Source organism: Paracoccidioides brasiliensis, assembly GCF_000150735.1.
Source record: "Paracoccidioides brasiliensis Pb18 unplaced genomic scaffold supercont2.10, whole genome shotgun sequence".
Lineage (NCBI taxonomy): Eukaryota > Fungi > Ascomycota > Eurotiomycetes > Onygenales > Ajellomycetaceae > Paracoccidioides > Paracoccidioides brasiliensis.
The window spans coordinates 163076-189210 of record NW_011371367.1 but is presented as its reverse complement, the minus strand read 5'-3'; the positions used below and the strand labels follow the sequence as shown (position 1 = coordinate 189210).

Sequence of the window (26135 nt, the reverse complement as noted above, 5' to 3'; positions counted from 1 at the left end):
CTGCAGTGTTTACTGGCATTGAGAAAGTTCTCTAATTCAGTGATCTGTTGCTCATTAAGTTCTGTATTGATTAGACTTACTTTGAATATCTTGTTCAAACAACATGTCAAGGTGGGTGATTTCAAATCAAGAGTATCTCTAATACTTTGTATGGCGTTTTCCGCAATATTAATATGGTGTTTCAGCTTTTGAATTGTCTTTGGTGAGGATAGCTGAGAGGAAGAGGTAGGTATGTGATCTGAATCATTCTCATCTTCATAAATCTGCAGTGGAGGAGGTGATGAGATTCGCTGCTTAAGAGTGTCAAGAACTCGGTCGGGATTCCATGGATATATGCCACGTTGAGCCCATCCTGCAGCTATTGTATCAGGTTTAAAGGTCTGCTTTCGCATAGCTGAGAGATCTTGTAGGAACTGCCGTTTTTCATACTTAACAAGACCATGGCGTGCGGCATAGTTGACTGCTTTTGAATGGTAATGCTTATATTGCTGAAATAGTAGACTATCCAGAGGTTGTAGCAAATGAGTGGCATGCGATGGAAATCCATATAGAATTATCTTATGAAGATCCGCGTATTGTATGAACTCCTCAGTGATATGAGATCCATGATTATCCATTAAAAGCAATCGATGACTTCCTTTCTGTCTCTTTTCTGTAGCAGTATTGAAATGTTTGAGCCATTCAAATCCAATCTCATCATTTGTAAATCCAGTATCTGATATAGCAATTCTATAATTGCTGGGCAAATCTGTCTGTGTATACCAATCCTCCAAGTGTGTTTTGGAGGCCAAGATTATCAATGGCGGAATGACATGATTATCCATGGATACACATTCAATGACTGTAATAAAACCTCTTGAAAAGGATGAAGGAATGATGGAATTAGCTTCTTTAAAAGCAGTTATAACCCATTCTCCACATCCTTGTCCTTCTTGAAATCCAATCTCATCGAAGTTGTATGTGTCACAGGCGTGAAATTGATACTGCTCAAATAGAATCCGGAGACGTTCAAACCATGTATTGATATATCCAATATCTTCAACTGTCACTCTCTTTGGATCCATTGGCTTCTGTTTCACCCTCTTATACTCAGGTAGGGGTTCAATGAACCTATAAGTCCACATCTTGCTGACTTTTGAAGGAGAGGTAGTAGGATTTATGTGCTGACGTCTGAGCATTGAATTTGCGAAATCTTCAATGTGTTCGGCTGTGGGAGGACAATTCTTTTTTCATCAAGCAGCTTGACCCATTGTTTAATTGCATCCTCCTGACTCTCATTTAATCTCTTGTTAACTGGAATCTTTGCAGTATTCGGATTCCTTCCATTGATACGCGCTTGGAGACGTTGATAAGGAACCTCAAATTCTCGTGACAGAGGCAGTATTTTGGAATTTGGGTTTTTTTGGTGGTAAGCGACAGCTTTTTGAATACGGTCTTCGATATTTTTATCCTTATTTGACATTGTGGTGAGTTATTAATTGATGAAGATGATGAAGATGATGAAATTGCAAGATTTTTATCATTTCGGTGTTTTTATCGTTTTGGTGTGGCGCACCCACACAAGGTGTGGGTTGCGCAGCGGCACGATTAGTCAATAACATCGAACTACTTACTATGATAATTAACCCCCGAAATTAACTATATTTAGTATCTTCATTGATCAAGTCAAAAGTCAATCTCTCCAGGGCCTTGTTTTGCTTAAGAACTGTGCAGAAAAATGTGTCTCCTGTTTGCTGTGCAGCTGCAAGACAGAACTCTCCGTCTGCAGGAGTTCATTTAATTTCTCTGATTAAGATGTCCTGCGTTTGCAATCCTGCAACATCCAAAGCTAAAATGATGCAAGCGAGCGCTTAGTACCTTTTTATCTTCTGTTTTATCTTCTGGACCTTTCTTTCATTATTCATTAATTTTCTGGTGCGTGACTGAAACTGTTCACAAACGCCCCTTTGAACTATCATTCTTCGGATTTCGTTTGGCCTTGTTTGCCGCCCCGTGTATTCTTCCCCTATGTTCAAACATGAAGAAGAGATTGGAATTTGAGAGCTTTGAGGCTTCCGTTTTCATTTTCGTTTCTATTTCCTTAAGTATCTATCTGCACTTCAGGATGTTGTAAATCTGGGTTGCAGATTCAGCTTAAATGAAGATCCTGGAGTTGCTGCAACGCGTGTAGAAATTTTACACCACACAAGAGTGAAGATAAGTTACTGTCCAATGGTAAGATTCATTGTTGGTTCCTCGTAGATCGTTTCTAATACATCAGCTTCGCAATTGCATATCGATACTTAAGCCACAGATGTCAAACTAACCTTTCACCAGGCACGATGGAAACTCGTTCCACGCCGGGCTCTCGCTCTATTTTATACAACCCTCTCGTTTTCCTCGGCACGACTCGTACCAAATACAGGAAATGATCTGGATATAAAAACCATCCGTTCTCCAGCAGACGGCAATATCACCATCTCGTACAAAACCCTGCCTGCGTGGGTTTGTACAACCTCCTTGCCACATCAAAAGCAATATACCGGCTACGTTCACCTGCCGCCATCGACACTCTCTGCCGTTCAGCAGAACTACCCCATCAATACTTTCTTCTGGTTCGTGGAAACGAGACATAACGCAGACTCGGCGCCTCTTACCATCTATCTAAATGGAGGACCAGGGATGAGTTCCTTGACTGGTTTATTCCAGGAGATTGGGCCATGTGAGGCAATTGAGACCTCGCCGGTTCAAATATGTACTCGTGCTCGGGAGTGGGGTTGGGATCGGGCATCCAACTTGCTGTTTATAGATCAGCCCGTTCAAGTTGGGCTATCATTTGATAACCTGCGCAACGGATCGTTGGATTTGCTCTCCTCGTCGTATACTTTCCCGCCGTCCCCTGTTCCTGCTAAACAGGCGGAAGAAACCTTTCTCAATGGCACATTCAGTTCTCATGATGCTGACGCAACGTCAAATACAACAGCAATTGCAGCTAAGGCTGTTTGGCATATGTTACAGGGATTCCTGAGTGAATTCCCACTGTATAACCCTGGTACTGGCGGTAGAAATTCTGGTTCCACTGCTGGTATCCATCTCTTCACGGAAAGTTACGGTGGGAAGTATGGCCCAGCTTTTGCAACATATTTTGAAGAGCAAAATGAAGCGCGGAGAAGCGGTTTACTCACCCACAAAGGTACGGTGGAAATAAATCTGCAATCATTGGGGATCCTCCAGGGCTGCATTGATGATATCATACAAGACCCCTTCTACCCAATCTTCGCGCACAACAACACCTACGGCATCAAAGCCATTTCTCATGCAGAAATGTTAAACTCACTCGCTGCCTTCCAAAAGCCCGATGGGTGCAAGGAACGGATCATCTCATGCCGATCGGCAGCTTTGTCTCTCGATCCCGCTGGGAATGGTGACGTCGAGAGCGTAAACTCCCTCTGCTTCTCAGCAATGAACGTCTGTAACATTGACATTCTGAGCCCATTCTATAGTTTCAACCGGAGCGGGTTCGACATCACACAGTCGCCATTGTCCACCTTCGCCTCCCTCACGCATGTCACCTACCTCAACACAGCTAAAGTTCAAGCTGCGCTAGGTGTCCCACTAAACTATACAGGCAGCAGCGACGTAATTCGCTCGGCCTTTATATCGACGGGTGACTACCTACGCAAGTCGTACGTTCCGGAACTGGCCTCCCTGTCGGCGTCCGGGGTCCGGGTGGCTCTCATCTACGGCGACAGTGATTACGTCTGCAACTGGATGGGTGGTGAGGCTGTTTCATTAGCCATTGCATCCTCTTCCAACTCCCCAGCGGCGTATCGTGATAAAAATGCATTTAGACATATCGCTGGTTACGCGCCCCTGGTCATCAATTCTGCATCAGGAAAAGATTACGTTGGCGGAGTGGTACGCCAACTAGGCAATTTATCCTTCACGCGAATCTATGATGCGGGCCATTTTGTGCCTGCCTCTCAGCCGGAGTCTGTTTTCACGCTGTTCTCTCGCATAGTTGGTGGCGGGAGGGATATAGCTAGTGGAGCCAAGGTCGATCTAGCCACGTTCCATACGACGGGACCAGCAAATGCAACCAAGACGAATGATGCGCCGCCTATGGCGGCGACAACGTGTTATGTGCGCGCGGTGGAGGACACGTGCTCGACGGAGCAGAAAAATATGCTGAGGGAAGGAAAAGGGGTGGTTATTAACGGTGTTCTGTATAAGGACGAGTCTGAGTGGTCGGCGCCAGAGGAGAGAGGCCGGAAATGGAAAAGGGATATCTAGAACGCAAGTCAGATCCTGACGCTATCATACGCAGGACATGACGGCTAGTTCGTGCGCGAGGGTAGATTGTTTGATGGAAACGTCGTTTGGGATGTATATGAGGTGCAGGCCGTGAAATGTCACTTTTGCCCTCAGTCTTTCAGTGCTATGGGTCTCGTCTTTTGAGAAATCTCCCCCGTTAAGGAGTTGGTCCACGTCGCAAACAAATAATTCGAACCGATTCCCCCAACCCGCATTTAAAAATAAAAAATAAATGAAAATGAAAAACCCAGTGCTATTGCTATGAAATAAATGAGAACACAAAGAAAAGGAAAAATGGCGAAATGGGAATAAATGATGAAAAAAGGAGAAGAAATCCAGGTCTGTGTTTCTTCCAGTACCACCTGTCTATAATTATGACAGATGTATTAAACAGGAAACAATACACAAATACAATGGAAGCGTATTTTCATAGTTTAGAAAATATTAGCTCTCAAGTCATTAATAAAATCCATCATCCAAAAACAACGAAACGAAATCTCAACTGCCCATCTATATACCTGTCAATACTCGAATCGACTAGAGCTACACATCGATCAAGTTAGACTCTCCTGCTGTGTTGTCTCTCGTATCTTTATTCCCCTTGGCCCGTCCCTTGCCGGAACGCTGGTAATACTCATCAATTATTTTCTTGGGTATACGATTGAGCAAATCCTTGGGGTAAATTCGGAGGAGGTTCCACGCCAAGTCCAGGGACTCGAACACAGTGCGGGATTCATAGGGTGATTGGGAGATAAAAGTTCGTTCGAATTTATCTAAGAATTCGAGAGAGAGCTTATCCTCCGCAGAAAGGGCTTCTTCACCAACGACAGCTTTCATGTCGGCTGTGAAATTATTTAATTAGCATTTTAAATCAATTATTGTTCTGAAATTGGTCGTAGAAGGAGTCATACAGGCATCACGGCCAATGGCATATTTAGCATAGAGTTGGTTAGATACGTCACTATGGTCTCTCCGCGTACGACCTTCGCCAATGGCAGACTTCATAAGTCGGGAGAGTGAGGGCAGCACGTTAATTGGTGGGTAAACACCCTTGTTGTGGAGCTGGCGGTCGACGAAGATTTGGCCTTCGGTAATATAACCAGTCAAATCCGGAATTGGGTGAGTGATGTCTAGATGTTGGGTGTTAGCGGTGTCCGAATGTACAGAGACATTCTCACTGTAGAAAGCAAACATACCGTCGTTAGGCATAGTCAGAATAGGAATTTGGGTAATGGAACCATTACGGCCTTCGACACGTCCAGCGCGCTCATAAATAGTCGACAAATCAGTGTACATGTAACCGGGATATCCGCGTCTACCTGGCACTTCTTCTCGGGCTGCAGAAACCTCTCGCAGAGCATCGCAGTACGCAGAAAGATCGGTCAAAATAACCAGAACGTGCTTTTCCAATTGGTAGGCATAATATTCTGCAGTAGTCAAAGCTAGACGAGGAGTGATAATACGTTCAATTCTGAGCCACTAGATGTAAGCCTCATGCTTTTTTCCTCGGGGAATAGTGAGAGATCTTACGTTGGGTCATTTGCAAGATTAAGGAAGAGTGTAACACGTTCCATACTGCCGTTCTCCTCGAAATCGCGGGTGAAGAAACGACTGGTTTCCATGTTAACACCCATAGCGGCGAAGACAATGGAGAAGTTTTCTTCATGTCCATCATGCACGTCTTTGCTGGGCTTGTTTACTAGGCCGGCTTGACGACAGATCTGTGCAGCAATTTCATTGTGTGGAAGACCAGCTGCAGAGAAGATGGGAATTTTCTGTCCTCGAGCAATAGAGTTCATTGTGTCGATGGCTGAGATACCAGTTGAGATCATCTCTTCTGGGTATACCTGGTATGGCGTTTTAGTCTTAGAATCCTATTATGTTGGGAATTGTTTGAACCCACTCGAGAATATGGGTTGATTGGACTGCCATTGATGTCTAGATAATCCTCTGCAAGGACCTTAGGGCCCTTATCGATCGCACGTCCGGATCCATCAAATACACGTCCAAGCATGTCTTCCGAAACCCCAAGCTTGAGGCTGTGGCCTGTGAACTCGACTTTGGTCTTGGAGAGAATTAGCAAATGTATCGACCAGGAACACACTCAACTTAGGTGGCGACCATACCTTCTTGACATCAATACCAGGTGTCCCTTCAAACACCTACATCTTTAGTCAATAACTCAATCGCATATTAATAATATAAAACGTCGTTTTCCTCTACCGCATACGCACCTGAACAACAGCCCTGTCGCCTAATATAATTTAACGTCAGCGCCCAGATAGCCTTAGAAATATACATACAGGGGCGCGCTACATACCTCTAGCTTCCAGAACCTGGCCAGATCTTTCCGTTCCGTCGGGAAGCGTCAGGGACACGATCTCGTTGTAGCGGGGAAATTTAACCTAGGCGGCGGGAATTAAGAACGTCAGAAACCGGTGTATTACAAACACCATAACGAAGCGAGGACATACATTTTCAAGAATAACCAAGGGTCCATTGATGCCTCCTATTGTGTTGTATCGAATTCGAGGATTGACGGACATCATCCGGGGGTCGTTAATTCCTGGACCCATGATTGCGGATTGCGCTCTTTCTTCGAAGCTTGCTTATCGGGACTTCAGGGCTGATATAAAGCTGATATGAAGCTGAGACTGATAGCCAGGCCCGCAAAGGAGAGGAGGTATTGGAGCAGAGGGAGTGTTGGATACGCCGAGGAGTTGTATAGATGTTGTCGTCGTTCGTAGTCTTTCGGATGCGGTCATTCTCCTCGAAGCTTCAACTTGAAGATCTGGCACGTGATGTTCTTTTAGGGCCAATGTTTGGACGGAGGAACAGTCGGGCCGCATAAGGCGTTTAGTAATCCATTAACAACAACGGCTTCATGAGATGTTTAACTTTCTACTTCGACAGCAAATGTCTACAAGGAAGAGAAATGATAATTATTATTCATGAAGTTTCACGCTGTGTTAGAGATTACATATGATGCTCATCAACACCTAATTCTATAGCTACCCCAATTTTTGAATGCACTTAACTTCATCTTCGCATCTTGATCAAGCTCTTTTCTTCAGTGTTTCACCTGGTTATTCTGGGAAGAAACAACAGAATGCACAAGTGATAACTCTTCAGAATGATTGATTCATTAAACAGTCAGCAGGCTTTCCAGAGCCAGCTTTTTTTTTTTTTATTTGAGGTTGCTTCTCTCAAGCATTTCTGAGCATCATTTTTCAAGTTCATCCCAAGATCATTGATACCCAAACTATATCATGCCACTCAATATTTTATGGGATACTCAGCACAGAGATTGGTCGGCTGGCCCTCTCAATACTGATTCGCCATCTGAATGAAATTATGCATGCTGCCAGGACAGATTGAGGGCCTGGATCACCACATCTCACTTCAACTTTTGTTAGAGAGCTAGATATCCCAGAATTTCCTATAACTGTATTAGGCAATGAATATCTGTCACAGCTCGTTAATACGATGACTGACTTTATGGTACCCCTGTATGTTTGACAGCCAGGGAAGTTAAGGGTGTACATGGATACAGTGCGTGAATGAGGGTATCTTCCCCGCCTTCACCTGACCGCATGGAAGTTTAGGTTCTCCAAGAGAAAATAGAGGAACGGGGGATGAAGATAGTACACTAATTCTATGGCCTTCTTCTGTCCCATGCTCCCAACACGATTGGCGGGCGCTGGTGAATTTCCCTCTTGTCACAGCGATGTACCTGGATAGCTGACTCAAATAATGATAACCAGCACTGATAAAGACCATGCATGTCCTTAGTTTCTCATCAGACACAGGAACAATCTTAAACAAGAGTGGTTTTGTTAGATAAAAGGGTTATGCTTGTGTTCGAATATGGGTTGAGCGAAACTCATCCTTGATCCCATTGCTGGCTAAATTCGACACCTTACGCCCGACTTGCAAACCTCCTACGCATATTCTGCCAAGTTTAACGTGTCCAGCCTCTTGGTTGCAAAATAGATTCTGCTGCTTTATGTCTACTTTTATTTACACTCTGCATAGCAAAATATAGTCTGCTGTGCTTGTAGATGTAACGCTTTAAAAACATATATTTAAAATCATTATATTTTAGGATATGGTACACATCATGTAACATGTTGTCCAGCAAAGACAGAAGATGTATTAGCTCGCACATAAAGATGTAGTTACGAGCAAAATAATAAGAAAAAAATGCTGACGTAGCTATGTATTTATACGGCGAGACCTCTTCCATCAATGCAAAAAGCTTTTCCTTTCCCTTTTTGTCCCATCAGCCGAACAGACAAAAGTCATCCGAAAGGTAAAAAGCTGTAGGAACTATTCTCTGATTCCTTCAAAACCTCAAATCCCAGCCAATCTTAGGACCCAACTCCGGCAATGCTTCCGCCACACTCTGCACATCTTTATCACCTCTTCCACTCAAATTCAGCACAATATTCCGCCCTTTCTTCATCGTCTTCGCCAATTCCACAGCTCCATACACCGCATGAGACGACTCGAGCGCGGGAATGATCCCCTCCAACTCCGTGATCAGCCGGAAACCCTGAAGCGCTTGCGCATCCGTTGCGGCAATGAACGTGGCACGGGACTGGTCCTTCCACGACGAAAGCTCCGGTCCAACTCCGGGATAGTCAAGCCCTGCAGAGATGGAGTGGGTGTCGGAAATCTGGCCGTGTTCATCTTGCAGGATGTAGGTACGCACACCGTGCAGGACACCCTTGGAGCCGTGCGAAAGCGTTGCGGAGTGTCGGGTGGTGTCCGTGCCGTCGCCACCGGCCTCGACGCCGAGGAGCTTGACCCTGGGGTCATTGGAGAAGGGGTAGAACATGCCGACCGCATTGCTACCGCCACCTACACAGGCGACAACGGCATCGGGTAATCTGCCAGTTAGCTTTAGCATTTGTTCTTTGGTTTCTTCGCCGATGACGGATTGGAGTGTTCGGACGATGGTGGGGAAGGGATGAGGTCCAATGGCAGAACCAATCACGTAGTGTGTGGTATCGAGATGGACAACCCAGGCCCGTAGCGCTTCGTTGACGGCATCACGAAGTGTCCGCGAACCGGATTCGACGGCGACGACTTTGGCTCCGAGAAGTTTGATGCGGAATACGTTTAGAGCTTGGCGACGCACATCTTCAGCGCCCATGTAGATGACGCAATCCATGCCAAACTTTGCGCAGACAGTAGCAGTCGCTACACCATGCTGACCCGCCCCGGTCTCCGCGATAATACGCGTTTTGCCAAGGCGACGAGCCAGCAAAACTTGGCCGAGCGCATTGTTGATCTTGTGGCTTCCTGTGTGATTTAGGTCTTCGCGCTTGAGATAGATGTTAGCTCCTCCAGCATATTCGGTCAGGCGCTCCGCAAGATGCAGACTGCTTGGTCGGCTCATATAAGGATAGTACGACCGAAACTCCTCCCAGAATGTGGGGTCATCTTTGGCCTTCTTGAAGCCTGCCTCAAGCTCAGCGAGGCTGTCCATGAGAGATTCTGGCACGTACTGGCCGCCAAACTCGCCGAAGCGAGCAGGCATTGCGGCCTGATCTCTGGTCACATTGAGAGCGAGTTGTTGCTCGACCAGGCCGACTTCAGAATCAGTCTGGCCATTCGTAATGACATGATCAACCTGAGCATTTGTTGGCTGTTGAGCTTGAGAGAGCATTTCAGAACGGCCCACTTCTCGAGTTAAAGATTTGGATTCTGTGCTACGTTCCACTTTCCTCCCAGTGATGCTCGTGCAATATTCTTCGATTTTCTGGGCTCTCTGGCAAGCAGGAGCTTCACCAAGAACAGTGATCATCTGGCTGCCGATGACTGCACCCTCAGAGATATCCTGCACCCTCAAGAAATGCTCTCTCGTGCTGATGCCGAATCCTAGCGCAGTGGGAATGTTTCCAGAGTAGGCATGGACCCGAGCAAGGAGCTCCGGAAGCCCTTCGCTGAGTTTGCCAGTTGCACCTGTAACACCCATTCGAGAGACGACGTAGATAAAAGAATCAGCGATCTTGCAGAGCAATTTCATTCGAGAATCGGAAGTGGCGGGTGCGATCAGTGGAACATAAGATAACCTGCACCCCGGATTAATATGACACCCAACGAGTCACGGAAGAGGCGATCTGGCTAAGACTCGAGAGCTTAAATGGGAAAAGTCCAACCAATCTAACCCGGGAAGAAAATAAAAGAAACGGGGGAAATAAGGGAAAATAATAATAAACTTACCCCTCCTTTCTGCACAAATCCCGAAACCGCACCGCTTCTTCTGGCGGAAGATCAACCATGATGAATCCATTCACACCTGCCGCTTTCGCGTCTTTCAACATTTTTTCCTCTCTATACTGGAGCAATGGATTGTAGTATCCCATGAGCAGCACGGGAATTTTCAGTCCTCTTCTCCTCGCAATCCGCACCATCTCAAGCACCGAGGTGACCGTAACACCGTTCTTCAACGCTTGTGTATTAGCTCTTTGGATGGTAGGACCGTCGGCGATAGGATCTGTGAAAGGGATGCCAAGTTCAATCACATCTTATATTTCCCAACGGTGGGCGACACAACCAAGTCAGTAATTAGTTTTTCCACGCTCGCTTACTTTTTTTCCCCGTCCCCGTATTTACTATTATTAATATTATTATTCTCCAAGCTCGATAACTGGAATAAACAATCAAGAAATCAAAAAAGATAACACAAGAAATAGAACATCCACCACCACAAGGTTCCGCGAAGGGGAAAATTCATGATATGGAAACTTTATGAAAACACACACGAAGAGAACCCCAGCTCTCTTTTTTACTATATGTCGAATGCTGTGGAATTCCCCCACAACATGCTAGTTGACAAATGATAGACACACGCAATAAAGTTGCAAAGAAAATCGAGAACCAGAACAATAGTGGTAAAGGAAAGGAAACGGCATTTTCACTCACCAGCTCCGCCAGCTTCCATTGCAAGTGCGATGTCAGGCGTATCATCCTTCTCAGGGTAACCGGCTGTCACATATGCGACCAGCGCACAGCGCTTTTCCTGCTTGCATCGTGCAAACGTCTCTTTTATCTTCTCCATATCCGCTAAAATGTAACAAGATTTCCAGAAGTATTACCAGAAAGGAAACGGGTCTAGAATAACTCCAGGCCACGAAAAATGCAGGAGAGGGCTATCGGGAAGGAGTGTGAGTTTGAATGGGGTTATCAATCTAACTCAACTCTTGGAAATCTAGAGAGAAAGTCGAAATCCAAAATGCACATGCGGTGTGCGTTCGGTATGGCGTGCTTAGTGCAATTACAGGTAGGACGCAATGCGGGGTTGACCTGTTTTTTCCGGCCGTCTTTCACAGTCCACGCACGGGTTGGCTCGTCAAGGGAAAACGGCCAATGGAGCTATAATTCGGTATGCGGTGTGTAATCTGTAGACATACACAGAGAGTAAAACGGAAAGCCGAATAGACGATGGGAGCCCTCCTAAGCTGAAGATTATGTTTAAGCGGGTGGTTGAGATAGATCGGTCTCCCTCAAATCTTTTTCGTAACTAACTATTTTCCCGCTTCCGCCACCAGGAGGTTGCTGACTAAGCGTCAACTTTGTTCATCGGGCACCAACATGCGGGAATTGGCGGGATGTTGGGGTGTAGGCAGTAGCAATTATGCAAGCAACAAATTATGTACGTAACATGTAACTCTGTACTGTGCGATGTGCAGCAGAAATGCACAAAGACCGTTTGAAATTAATTACCAGATATGCCCTTGTCCGGTTCGCATCTTTGTATCCTGAGGTTTACTCGAAAGTAGAGCCAAAATCATAATATGCAACGTCAATAGTAATTCGATGTCAATTTGTATAGGAATAACCAACTGTGACTAGCTAAATAGAAAATCCCAGTTTGATCGATCAGTTGAATAATCCAATCCCCATTTCAAATCCTTCTTTCTTGAGGAAATATCGAAAAGACACTGAAAATTAACAAATATAGAGATAGAGTCAAGATCCTAGAAAAACACATATTCAGAAATGAAAAATCCTGATCATATATCCCATTTCCCAGCCAAAAGAAAGAAAAGAAATAAAACAAAGACACAAGACAAAAAGCAAGCAACCCCAATGGGAATTATCCCAAGCCCAGTTTCCAAAAAGAAAAAACAGAGATTAATAAGAGTCTCACATCCAGATCCCAATGCAATTATGCCAAAAAGAAAAAGAGAAATCAACAAAATAGTCCCCCGATGCATCAAAAAGCAAGGAACCATATCTTAAATAGGCCCTAGCGCTGTAAGGGAGTGGCTTATGCAAGTGCAAGAAGAGATCCCAAGAATGCTGAAGATGAGATCCTGTATCGAGTGTGTTTGCGCAACGACAGAAGGAGTGTCTGTGTGGCTCTGTTTTGCCAACCCAAGAAACGAGAAAACTGCATAATAAAGCAACGAGAAGACAGAAACACTTTGCAAGAAACAAGCCTAACGTGCAGCCGTATTAAATAGCGAAGAGAAAAATATAGGAGGGGGGATCGGCTTCGTAATTATGCGGAGCGGAGCGGATGTCTAGGAAGCAGGTGAGAAGGGTCGGTGTGGGGTGAGGAATTAATTGGTAGGGTGTTTTGCCGTGTTAGATGTCTATTAGTAACAGGTGCGCATCATTATTAAAGACAGATGTTTGAAAAGAATGGATCGTAAAACAAGCACCTCGTCCACCCTCCCCGCTTTGCTGATACGCGTGCTTCCTTAAGCAAGGCAAGAAATAACGTAAGAAAAAAGCAAAATCGTCTCAAGAAAAACGCCGCGCTTGTTTCTGATAAGTTCGTTGAAGGAGTGAATTTTAAAGAAAATCGCTAAAAGGGAAGAACGCTATGCATCGGATGGTAAAGGAACGGTAGGTTAGATGGGGACACTGCAAAAGAAACAGAGAAAATGATAAATAAAAAAGCAAAAAAGCAAAAGCAGATCCTTTCCCCCTTGGGCTGGCTATGCAAAACAGCAGAAAAGGGAAAAAAGGGAAAAAAGGAAAGAAAAGAAAAAGAAAAAAAAGAAATCGATAATTGGAGATCGGATACTGGAATATCGGGATAATATCGGGATAACGCGTTTATGATAGTGGTGAGACGGGTTCCTAGGTCCGTGGTGAGGTAGGTTCAGAGGTGGGGAGAGATGTATTGACGTTTGCTGTTTCATGTTGTGTAAGGACGACTGGATAGGAGCGGGTGAGATGGTGCGAGCAGGCAAGGGTCAGCACATCGAGATTAAAGAGGAACAGTTGACAAATGACGAGGACTCCAGGTGTGATCAGGAAACAATCGATGCGGGTTTGTTTAGGCTGAACCAGAATCGGTGACTGTGTCGCATGATTCACCATGTCTGAAAAGGTAGCCCGAAACATAGCCAAGGATATCTAGTCGGGTTTAAGCATTTGTAAAGCGACGACCTGTGGTTTCAAAATATTTCTGCATCACTTCCCACAAGCTTGCGATCTTCCAGCTTGGTCAATCTGTAACAGAGACCCGATTGGCTAGCACCTAGCACTCAAGGATTCACGGAGTGCACTAGGGTCCAGTGGTTGGATTGCTCAGTGAGTAGACTGGTGGGGCCGCATAATCCTGGCTGACAGATGTAATGTGGCTCTGGCGCGGATAGCTGAGGGCAGGGCTGGGAACTACTGTAGCTGAGGAGGGTGAGTTAACGAAGGCAAAGTCCCACGACCCACGGCTCCCGGGCACACCAGGGGCTTGCTGAGGCGGCTGCTGTTTGATAGTCTGGTAATGGTGTGGAGCAGGAAGGTTGGTATACTGGCGACTGCTGTTGGGTACCATCAGTCGAAGGTCAACTGAGCCAGGCACAGGAGAATTATCCAGGGTTTGTTTTGGACCGCGCAGATGGGGAGATACTCCAGTTGCTGCCAAATTGCTACCATATGTAGCGGAGACTCCCGTTTCGGAAATTGATCGCGGAGAGGTGGCATGCAGATCTGCACTGCCATCTGATGCACTCGTACTGATATAATTTGAGCTAATGGGAGTCGGAAGAGCTCCTGCAGTAGACGAATAACTTGCAGACTTTATATATAAAAGTTAGTTTCGCATTTTTAACCAGACTCCCAGCCTCCCAGCCTTGAAACCAACGACGAAGGAACGGAAAATAGGAGTCACAGCTAAGACTTACGTATTTCCCAATAATCTTCTTCAGCGCATGGGAGAGTATCTTCCAGGGGAAGACTTTCACATCCTTTTCGATATTGCGCGGCTTCGGATTTGGAAATCCCATAATGACCTTGAAAAAATCCTCGCTCTCTGGTTTAGCCTTGGATACTGTCAATGGACGAAAACCTTCCAAGTTTCTGCGGATACGATTTTTCTCCTCAACTGTAAATCTTACTCCCACAAGTGATTCGAGAAGGTAAATGGTATCAACGCTTGTCACATAACACTCTTTCTTGCCCTCCCAATAGATGCAACTAATGCAGATGCTGTTAGGAACACGGTCAGAGGGAGCAACAGGTTTGAAATCAGCATGGATAGTGCTTCCGTTCTGGCGTCGTGTAAAATGAACAAGCCTCCTTTTTGAACTGTTTTCTTCGGAAGTCCAGTTTTCAGCCATGGAATCGAGATCTCCATTTAACTTAAGAATTGCTTTGGAAGGGTACATCGCATAAGGATTGAACTGTTGGTTCGGCCCGCCTGCGCCTGCCAAATGCTGGATGGTAGAGGTCCGAATGAGAGTTGGGTTCATCGTTTTCACAGGAGAAGGCATTGAAGGGGAATGAGAATTGGGGGTCATGCACAATCCCGGGCTGCGAGCAGACATATTGACTGTAGAAAACGATGGACTCCATGATGATGCTAGTGGAGAAGGAGCTTTGATCATGGGTTGCGACGCACATGGAGTCCCACTGTATTGTCGCAAAGACGGACGAGGAGAAACTGGATAATACTGGGCTGGATAGACGTTTGCAGTCGTCGGAGTTGGGAGGTAAGGAGAATATGGCGATCCTGAGAGACTGTCGCTGTACCCAAATGAAGTTTTCGGCTCCTTAATGCGCAGCTGCTTAACTGGTGCTGATCGAGTTGATCTTGATGTCTCGTCGGACGCATCAGAAAGTCGTCTCTTCCGCGATGTGCCTGCAGGAGAAACGGCAGACTGAGGATTATGGTCGTAAGTAAAAACACCAACATGAACAGCTTGCGCCCCTTGACTGTCGTTGTCCTCCATAATCATCTGTAGAGGGACCGTGAGGGAAGGACAACCTGTAGCTGCAAAAGGCGGCGCATCGACCGATAGCACATACTGGAAGTTGGATTTAACGAAGCCTAATGGAGTAACGATGCATGCACACCGTTCGGAACCAAAGAGCAACGAGAAGGAAGTTGGGGCAGGTGAGAGAAGGTCGTACAGGGAATGGAGATAGACTGAGAGCTTTGATCCTTCATGGCCAGTGAGCGGAGAGTAGGATGTAACTTCCGGCAGCTGACGGGAACCCAAGTCCAAAACAGGAGAGCGGGGCACGTCAAAGGGATGAGATTCGCAGGACCCATCACCTATCACATAATGTACACCATCATCGTCCGGGATGGTGTGGCTTTCCAGGGCAGAGGGAAAAAGATGTGTTACGTAGGGTGGCTGAGCATAAGAGGAAAATCCAGCCGCGTCGTGGTATGCCCGCGTGGCATCATAATCTGACGAACCAAAAGGAGAAGAGCTGTCAGTTTAAAATAAATCCATACCATGTGTGACCCCCCTGTTTTGACATGAGAGCATGGGATGTAATTGGTAGAGGACCCGAAATATTATTTTCAGAGCACGATTCAATTAATTAATTAATTAATTATTTTTTTCCTTTTCGTTGCAGAGGTTCGAAATTCTCTCCGTCTTTTATTTTCCTCTCCAAGCTGACTCAACACAGCCTCTGCCGGAAAATATATGTAAAACACGGAGAGGAAGATCCACTCACCCAATAAATCGACTTGTGGAGATTTCTCGTAAGCAGACATAGACAATAATCCTTCAGACTTGGCTAGAAGGCTGTCTGAAAAGGCTCCTACAAATCCCGACTCCTCAGGGTCGGAAAAGTCGAGAGATTCGTCGAAGATCAATGGAGTCTGGAAATCCAGATCCAGCTAGAATGGCGAGTCAGCAATGTAACACAAGGAAACGAATGTGAGAAAAGTGTCAGATGTTCCGTTATAGCAGGTATACGAGGGAGAGGCCAAAACAAATGCGTCCGAGTTGTATGGTAGAAGGGGATCAAAATAACGGCGATGGGAGACATACTTGAGCACAGTGATTCTTTGGAAACGCCATGGTGATGGTGTTGCAATATATGCAACGCGGAAAAGTGTTTGAATAAGCGAGTGGACGAGATTTTAAAAAATCTCAAAAAAGGAATATAGAAGGAAAATTGGTGGAGTTCCTCAGGTGGTTCTCCGAGACAAAAAACGAGCGACAAGATGAGGGAGGGTAAGTCAACCTCAAAATTAAGTTGCAAAACAAAGCCCTCCGAATCAGCACATAGAACCACAATTGCTGGAAGGTGAGACGGAAACCAATGTTTGCTAACAAACTCAGATCTTCTAACGAAAGAATCCCGAGAAATGGCTTTTCCTCAAATCTTTGAGCCCAAGAGACATTCGACAATGAACGAGCTGGAATGATGAGACCGGAAGAATATCCACAATCTCTATGAGCAGCACCGTAAAAAAATATTGCCCTGTAGATCTGCTTGAGCAAGATAGAACCTGTGGAGACAAGACTTTTTCTGAACACCCTGGTTAGATCGAGTTTCGGAAGGTTGAAGAAAGCTAGACGATAATTGAGAATTGGGAAAAATGGCGCACGATCAACTACTTCATTGATTAGCACTGAACACATTCCAAAACAGAAGCGCGGATTGTTGCAGTATCCCAGGAGAAATCTCACCAAGTGGCTAAAGATGTAATAAACAGGTGTCGTGGCAACTCGAAATCCTTTCGGATTCTCAAAGAAGGAGCAAGATTTGCGATGATATAGACGCTAGAGGAGAAGGCCAGGTTAGTTACTGGGAAACAAATCTAAAGTCAAACACGGTCTGAGAGAACCGTGGATGACGGGAATGACCCTGCATGATAAACCAATAATGTAATGAACCAATAAAACCAGAAAAAGGAAACCCAGGATGTAGATGAAGAGAAAACCCTGGAGAACCACAGATTGCTTGGATAAGGATGACGCGAGCGGGAAATAGTGGGCAAGCGCTCGTCTGGTATCATCAAAATAGCATAAATCAAAGGACAACCATGCTTGAAAAAATGATAGCCAAGAGAAACAACTGAAATAGAACCACAACGAACCTCACAAATGGCACAGAAGAACAAGCGCTTCTGCTATTTCTTCCCAAGGCGATAGCAGGCTAATTGTCTAGCATATGACCAAAGGTTGATGGAGAAAATAGTTTTGCTAAAATTGACTGGAGTGTTCAGAATCGAGGTATCATGTGACCACGGGATGGTTGAGGCGGGATTGCGATTGGAGCTGGTAGGCGTATGTATGATAACGGATGAAATGACCTTGCCAGAAAAGTGATGCAGACCGATAAGAAGAGGAAGACCTTGTTTTTAGAGAATTGGTATATGACCGGCGGAGAGGTTTTTTGATTATCTGGCAGTGTATCGGGAGGTAAATTAACAATCAATTTCCTTCGTCATGTAAAGAGATTGATTGGGGAAAATTGGTTCTCCTGCTTCCCGTCGGAAAGATCCACAGACAAACGACCGACACGGCAGGTTTCTATGGATTTGAGCACAACAAGGGCATCCAATAGAACAGAGCCAAGCGCTCCGGCTGGATGGTAAGACGGGGAATCGATGGTTGAGAGTTGTATATATACGCTAGGCCTTCTGCTGCTTGGATGTAACTATCGGATCGGATTCTTCTGTTGTTCTTTATCTTTGCTTTTGCCGTCACCACTACTTCTCTAAATTTTTTCTCCTTGCCTTTTTCTCCTCCCACTTAGCCTAGGCTCAAAAGGTCGTTTGGCTGTATCGCATGTATATCTCTGCGTTTTCACACGTAGTTCAGTAATACAGCGGGCACACAGAGCGAGAGGTATGCTGTCCGACCGCACTCAGATACGAAAGACGAAGCCGAACTGGTCCGAGCGAGAGAGACTCGAGCAATAAGGAGTTGTTGACGATGATGCGTGTTGTGTGTTGCTGCGGATTCTTGTTTTGAAAGAATTTTTTTTCTTTTGAAAAAAAAAAGAAAGAAATCGGGGTTTCTTCTCTTTCTCACTCTTTCTTAAGCTTCCTGTTCGTTGATTTGTATAACTCTTCTTTCTTTCAGTATGCTTTCAAACAGTGTTGTTAGTTGCGGACAAGGTGAAAAACGAGGACACAAGAAAAGGTAGCGAGCGTATATTCCGTTGAACCCAGAGCGAGTGTTGGGTGTGCAACGGAACAAAAAATAAGAAAAAACAGGAAAAGAAAAATAATTATTATAAGATCACGTCGTCATTTAGATGGTGGTGAAACAAGAGGAGTGGAGAAGAAGTTAGGAAGAAGCGGAAGATGGATGAGAGAGGGAGAGGAGAGGGAGAGGAATAGAAGAAGGAAAGGCGGACAGGCAGAAAAATGGATGATGGCCACTTACAACCACGCCATTATCGTCGTCTGGTTTGCCCCCACCACACCACGGGTAAATAAGAGGTGGTGTCGTTTACTAAGTGGGCGTGGACAGCATGGTTTGGGCCATTCCCGCCTGGATCTTCTTTTCCCTTCGGGGCTAGCGCAAGTTTAACCAAGCAGGGACAGGGATGTTGGACGCTGTGAATTACCTGCTAGGCTGGCGTAGAGCCTTGGTGACCGCTGGTTGCTGGCGGGGCACCGCTAAAGATTCCCTAGTTTTGGGCGGGTGAAATCTAGCTGTTAGGCCCTCCCTGAACCGGCAAACAGTGACCTGCACGCACTGCAAGTTTTAAGGGGACTGTTGGTATCTACGAATGCTGCGAGCAAAAACCCTGGGATTATCATTCTTGTTTTCTCCTCCGTTACTGGGAATTAATTATCATCCGTTTATCGAATTATTTATGAACACCCTCCTTCAGGCTCTGTAGCTTCCTATGATCCCTGATTTTGCTTTTCCAGCTCTTCCGAATTCATTTTCTCATTATTGACTTCCAAGGCGGACATTATTATCCTCCTGCCTGCGCCACCATGCCGAAATATTCCCCTCCCTCCCTCCCTCTCTCCCTCCCTGCCAGAGAGAATTAATTAATCATTACCCTCCTTCTTCACTCTCATTAGACCGCAGGGGGTTTTTATGTGCAAGTCGTGTGTATTGAAATAATCGAAAAAAAATGCATGTATAACATCGTTACAGTTGAGCACACAGATTATCACAACCCGGAATAGCTGCTCAGCATTGTTGCATGTGTGATGATCATGCTCGTCTGTAACGCTCCAGCTTTGCTTCCAGCAGTTCCCATCCATACGATGAAACTCAAATCTTGACTCCAACAACAGCCCTTCACTTGTGTGGCGTTAACGCCCAACACATCTGCTGTAAATCATACAGTGGTTATACAACACCACCAGTATGAGAGCGCGAGGGGTCGCAGCATCAACAGCTCACCCACCACACCTCACAATTCATTCTTGTACTTCTCCAGTCACCATCATACTCCGACAGCCTGCATTAAGCTGTCCCTCTTAGCCTCTTGATATATTCGATAGCTGTTTTATCTCGTTTAATTTCATCATATGATTCATGTCCTCGCAGTACAATCCGTTTGTCAGCATGATCAAGACGAACCCTCAACTGCCGGTCTTGTAACCGTGAACATCCCAAGCTGCTTACGCCCGTGCCCCAACTTATCCCCAAACAGGCATAGCCAACCTCTGGATTTAAATAGAATTCCATCCTTGACCTGGCCCGGTTAGCCTACCTGCTCCTCTCGCGTGTCTTTGGGATAGATCCGATCCTGGCCGGCTCTGCGTCGCCTCGACCAGTAACTTGTGTTCTTCCGGAATCCTCTGCTTTCTGTGAACTGGGATGAACAACCCTCCACACCCGTCGAGGCTGTGCAGCAATAGTCGCTTGAATGAGTTTTGGCGGACGTTGACTCCGGCTCATGGGGCTACGCTTTACATTCCATCTCGAAAACTATTTCAAGATAATTGGGAAGAGAGCAGTTACAGGCGTACAGTCAACTTGAATGTGGTGGTTTAAACAAAGTTGAGCTATGGTTTTAAAATTCGGCCGGAAAAACATCCAGTGTGGTTGAAACATTCAGATCATGACAATGCCCAATCAAAATCCACGTACACCAGATATCTCTTATGCTCATGATGATAGTGGTTTATCGTATTTCTCGGGTCCTTCCTTTCCAACAAATTCTAATCCTAATCTACCCCAAACCCTGGTGTTGATAGCAGCAAGGTTGAGTAAATATTAAGCAGTATGTGTGGTGTAGGTATGTGCAGAGAATTGTAGAAAATTGTTGTAAAGAAAAAAAAAAGTGGGCCCAACTCACAAAACTGAGTTCAGCTTTGTAAAACTGCGTTCAACTGTAACCCCGCAGTGACACGTTCACACCAAAATAAAATACCAAGCGAACAGTGAGGAAGAGTGGTCAAAGCCTACAATTAACCTACAATAACACGAACAGGCAACCCACCCAGTCCAGTAAACTCGAATCATGCGAGGTGTGTTTCTATATATAGACTGTCAAGAGTTCAATCTGTGGGACTCTGGAACTTTAACCTGTCCTGTGGTCAAGGCTTGTAGCTCTTTTGTTGCCCAATCATAGGAATCATTCGACCATTGACAATGCCGCCAGATCGACAGCATTATTTTGATTATCATCATTGATCATGATGTTAGGTTGAAGGACTAAAGGATCTACTCACCAGCAATCACCACTTACAACTGTTCAAGTGTTAGCTGCCCAAAATATCCGACCAGGACCATGATGTAGTCACAGGGCTGGCTGGCAAAAGGGTCAGCCAGCAAGTTCATCTCAACCAGGGTACTAGTAAGCAACATGCATTTTCTTCTGACTTTGTAAAAAAATATGAACTCTCCAACACGAGAAACACATCAAATGATGGCAACATGAAGCATGACAGGCACCTCTGGGAATCTACAGGAAGAAATTTTCATAGAATCATTCGGGAAAAATCCGCAGTTTTGTCCCAGCTGTCACCGACTATCGCCGAAGTGGAGCTTTTGCCATCTGTCGCTTCTTACTCTATCTCAGAATAGTAGTAATGTTATATGCGATTGGATTACACGAACCCACTACCAGCTAGCCTATGACGCAAAAGGAAAAAGTGAACCCTTTCCCTCAAGCATAAGAGGAGATAGCTTGAGCTAATTGGTTAGTTTGGGTGCATTATCAATAATCACACCAAAAGCTATGGATTTTGTAAATTCTGCGCTCATCTCCACTGCAACTAGTTAGCTCTCAAAAGGCTTTTTAAATTTACTATTCTCTAAGAGTATGTAATGGGCCGACACTGAAAGGTAATTGATTTATAAATATACTGTTTTACAAGGTTGAGAACAATTGAAAAAGAAAAGAAAGAGGAAGCAGATATATAAATTAAAAACTTTTTATGTTAAATAAACTCTGTGAAATAACAAAAGTAAAAGTTAAAATAAAGTAAAAAGTAAAACCTTTAATAAAAGAGTGTACAGAAACTGAAATTATAATTTTTCATATTTTTCTCTTTTATGAAAGAGTAAAATACATAAATTTTATTAAAATGTTCATAAGCATTTTCAGAGATGAATAAGTGCAGCATCTGTTGAAATATTAATAAATATTTATATTAATAGTTATGTTTAATTTCATCAATTATTTATTCATATATATATTTAAAATTAGAATTTTTATAAAATTTTATAATTTTTAACTTAAGTTTTATTATTATCATTAAGAGTTTTAAATGATTAAATATTAAATATTTTTTATATAATATTAAGTAAAAATAACTTTATATAATAATAATTATAATATTTTAAAATTATAATATATATAATAAAATTTATTAAATATAAAAATAATAATTTATAAAATATTTAAAAATTTTAAAAATATATATTTTTATATTTAATATTTTATTATTTATAATATAATATATAAAAATAATTTTAATATAATTTTTATAAATATAATTTTTAAATAAAATTTTTTAATATAATAATATTTTAATATTTTAATAATTATATATAAAATATATTATTATTATTATTATTTATAATAAATTTTTATAATATTTATTAAATTTTTATTATTAAATATATTTTAAATATTTAAAAATATTTAAAATATTTAAAATATTATTTATAATAATTTATTAATAAAAATTAATATTTTTATATATAAAATAAAATAATTTTCTTTATAATTTTATAAAATTTATTTAATTAATTTAAAAATAATATATTAATTATATTATTTTTAAATAAATTATAATATTTAATTATTATAATTAATAAAATAATTATATAATTTATTACTGCTAATTTATTAAATAGTTAAAAAAGCTAAAAATATAAATATATATATAAATACTTATATTTTTATATAGTGAAATAATTCAGGTTCAAAGAAGATATGTATGAATAAGTTTATATTTTTCATCATATGGAATATTTGAGAAATCTATTAGCCAACTCATTCTAATCCTTGTTGATATTACACACTTAATTAGAACTGTGCTAGTTCAGGCAAAACCGGCAGAACGAGGAAATATTCAAATGGGTGTTGGTTGAAACTCCCCTCATCCAAGATGACATATATCATGTATCTAGAGTATTTAGTGCCCAGTCAGGCTATCATAGTTCCTCAAGCCAAGAAAATACAATAATGATAATAATAATGATAATAATAATAATAATAATAATAATAATAATAATATCATGACGATGATTTGAAGTTCGTAGAGTGGCGGAGTTCATATAGTGGCGGGTCATATCTTTGCGCAACATGGATGTGAAATTTGACCCCTTCAAATAATCCGAATATACTTGTCCACCAGGCTTCAAACCCTCCACATGAAGATATAAATGATCCTACAAAAAAGGGAAACTTAGGAAAAGAAATTTAACCCAAATGTGATAGATAATACACTCATTGAACTGCATTATTTATTTATTTTTGGAGAAACTTAAACATTGGATAAAGTGGTGAGAATTTTTTTCATGCGTATCGGCAGATTGTAACTGAAAGTAAAATTGTAAGAGAGATACTAGATCTCATATTGTCAAGTAATATCTCAATCTGCGTATCACTACCCAACGATGTATGCGCATCGCAAAATTTTACAAGTTTCGCCCCTGGAAAGAGCCGGAATGCGGGAGGTGGGAGCTCCCAGAGAAACAGGGAGGCTGAGAGATCCAGTTCTTGAGCAACAGTCTCATTCCTGTGGGTTGAGACGACCAAAACAACCTATCGAACAGGCACAGAGAAAGAAGAATGCTTTGCATTTGTATACAGTTATCTCCCAAACAATACCACAAAACCTTAAAATCATAAGATGGTAGACTGACTTCTCTGCTCGAGTCCATCCCTTCCGTGGAATAGAGACTAGGGTAGATAACCAAGCAATCCAAGTTGCTCCTCCATTGGACCTTTGTGGGGAATATTGTTTCTTTGTTGGCAAGTTTAAAACAGGGCGCAGGCTGGCAAGCGCCTGGATTGAATCAGCGCCGATGGATAGTTAGTTATGCTCAATTCATCTTCATGACGTTTGGATATATCAGACTAACAATGGTCTTAAATAATCCTTGATTCCGACTACCTTTTTGCAGCTAGCTACTCTATGTACATGCCCTACCAGTGGCCAGAACCTTAATAACGTCTCGATTTCATGGGACACGGCGTTTGCAACATGGATCTTCCGATATTAACATAGTTGTAAAGCTGATGATGTGATGGGGCCGATTTCTGACTCTCTTCCTGGAAGAGGATATCATTTTTCACAGACTTTTTATTTTGAATTCCTCGTGAAATTTCACCTCATGTGGTCACGCTTGAGCCTATCTATATATGGAGATTTCCTCACCCATTGCTGTGGGTCGGGATCCGCCCGGGCTTACCATCTGCCAACATAAGCATTAGAATATCGAAGCCATGAAAAACCCACTGCTTTCGTCTTCATAGACCTTTCCGTTTCTTATCTCCTCCACCTCGCCTTCAAACGGGTGTTTGAACAGGGAAACTGGAGCTTGGTCATTTTCAGATCAAACAAGATTCGAACGTTCGGTTAATCGAGATTGCATCTTTGGTTATCTAACAAGCAACACATTTAGATCCCACGGAAAGTGAATCACAGGGGGAATGTTGGGTCACAACCTGCTCCATACTGCCATCGTGTTTTCTTCCTGCTGCCACGTCACGTAAACACTTGTGGGGCAGAACATCTCACCCTCTTCTGGTTAAACCTATTGGTCTTTGTGTGATTGATGAAGAACCTTGCTAACTAGTTACTGGTCAGAAACCAAATGTTCACATTGAACTTTTCCATGCATCAGTCAACACTAGTCTGGGATCTGGTTCTATGAATAGCAACAAAGCCTGGAGCTAGCAGCACCACCACCACCAGCAATTCGCTCGTTTTCAGCCAAATGACGCCAATTGATATCTTCGAGTCGGCTTTTATCATTTTGACACATTTCAATTAGGAAATTTGTAAGAAGCTACCCCTAGAATCCGCCCGCCATGTAAAAATCCACCACATTCAACCCAATGTGCGATTATTCAAACAATTTGTTAACATGGCTTTTTAATGCGAAGAACCTGTTCGATTACGTAGCTCTTAACAGACTAGAGGATGTTTTTACTCCTCTGTATTGGCAGCAGCAAATACTGCTACTCTAAGCAAAGTGTGAACTATTCAATTCTTAAAATGTAATGCAAAAGTTTCATCTTGTGTTGATAGAAAACTTGATTTAAATAAATTTCGCAATTTCACATTTTATTAAATGAGATATAAGCTTAGAATAATATATAAGAGGTTATATATAAAATATAAATATGAATAAAACAGTATAAAGATTTATTTAAAAATTAAAAGTATTAACTATATCATAAAAGTCAAGCTATCTAAGATTTAGAAAAGAGAAATTGAGTTTTAATTTTAAAAGCTACTTATTAGAATTAGTAATTAGTTTATCAAGCTCTTGATGATTTTTAAAATATTTTTTTAAAAATTATTTAATTTAAAGTTAAAGAAGTATTAAATTGAGCTTTACTAACTTTAAAATTAATTAAATATCAAATAATTTAACAATGAACTAATTTAAAAGATCTTTTATTTAAAGTTAAATTTATAATAAAGAGTTTTAAAATATTATATTTAAATAATTCTTAAAGTTATTCTTCTTCTTCTTTTTTTTATTTAAAATATATTCAATCAGTAACTATAACATCTATTTAGTTAAACTGGAATTTAACTATTTTACTAATCTAACTAATATATAGTAATTAACTCATGTAGTTATAAAGTTTTATTTTAGAATAATATAGTATTTAATAAATTTTTAATAAAAAATACATTTATAGTTCTAATTTTAATTGAGTCTTTTTTTCAACTTAAATAAAATAAATATCTTCTCATAAAATAAAATAAATAACTCAATATAATATAAAATAAAACAAATTAATATAATTATAAAATAAAATAAATTAAATTAATATAAAAGATATCTTAATAAAAGTACTATTGAAAGTATATTCTTATCTATATAAATCAAATATCAAAATTTATTTAAGATTGAAGTTCATTCTTTAAAGATAATTTTTATTTTCTCTATAAACTTAGTTAAAAAACTTTTTTTTAATTTAATATTAAACAGAAAGATTATATTTAGTTCAGTATT

The 26135-nt window shown here is 42.2% G+C and overlaps 4 protein-coding genes across 4 annotated transcripts; 1 reads left to right on the top strand and 3 right to left on the bottom strand.

Annotated features, from left to right (window-relative positions):
• Positions 1-2211: 2211 nt before the first annotated feature.
• Positions 2212-4272, top strand: PADG_06957 (uncharacterized protein; the record flags this gene model as incomplete). The annotated part of the gene is made up of 2 exons (XM_010764197.1): positions 2212-2226; positions 2317-4272. The coding sequence occupies 2 exons, from the start codon at positions 2212-2214 to the stop codon at positions 4270-4272; spliced, it is 1971 nt and encodes a 656-aa protein (XP_010762499.1).
• A 564-nt stretch (positions 4273-4836) lies between these two features.
• PADG_06956 (V-type proton ATPase subunit B) lies at positions 4837-6869 on the bottom strand (the record flags this gene model as incomplete). The annotated part of the gene is made up of 9 exons (XM_010764196.1): positions 4837-5135; positions 5205-5423; positions 5490-5764; positions 5824-6140; positions 6197-6358; positions 6420-6455; positions 6528-6547; positions 6614-6698; positions 6768-6869. 9 exons carry the CDS (start codon positions 6867-6869, stop codon positions 4837-4839), a joined length of 1515 nt encoding a protein of 504 aa, XP_010762498.1.
• Positions 6870-8638: 1769 nt separating this feature from the next.
• Positions 8639-11362, bottom strand: PADG_06955 (tryptophan synthase; the record flags this gene model as incomplete). The annotated part of the gene is made up of 3 exons (XM_010764195.1): positions 8639-10373; positions 10525-10828; positions 11227-11362. The coding sequence occupies 3 exons, from the start codon at positions 11360-11362 to the stop codon at positions 8639-8641; spliced, it is 2175 nt and encodes a 724-aa protein (XP_010762497.1).
• A 2463-nt stretch (positions 11363-13825) lies between these two features.
• PADG_12215 (uncharacterized protein) lies at positions 13826-16577 on the bottom strand (the record flags this gene model as incomplete). The annotated part of the gene is made up of 4 exons (XM_010764297.1): positions 13826-14335; positions 14442-15952; positions 16228-16393; positions 16548-16577. 4 exons carry the CDS (start codon positions 16575-16577, stop codon positions 13826-13828), a joined length of 2217 nt encoding a protein of 738 aa, XP_010762599.1.
• Between the last annotated feature and the right edge of the window lie 9558 nt (positions 16578-26135).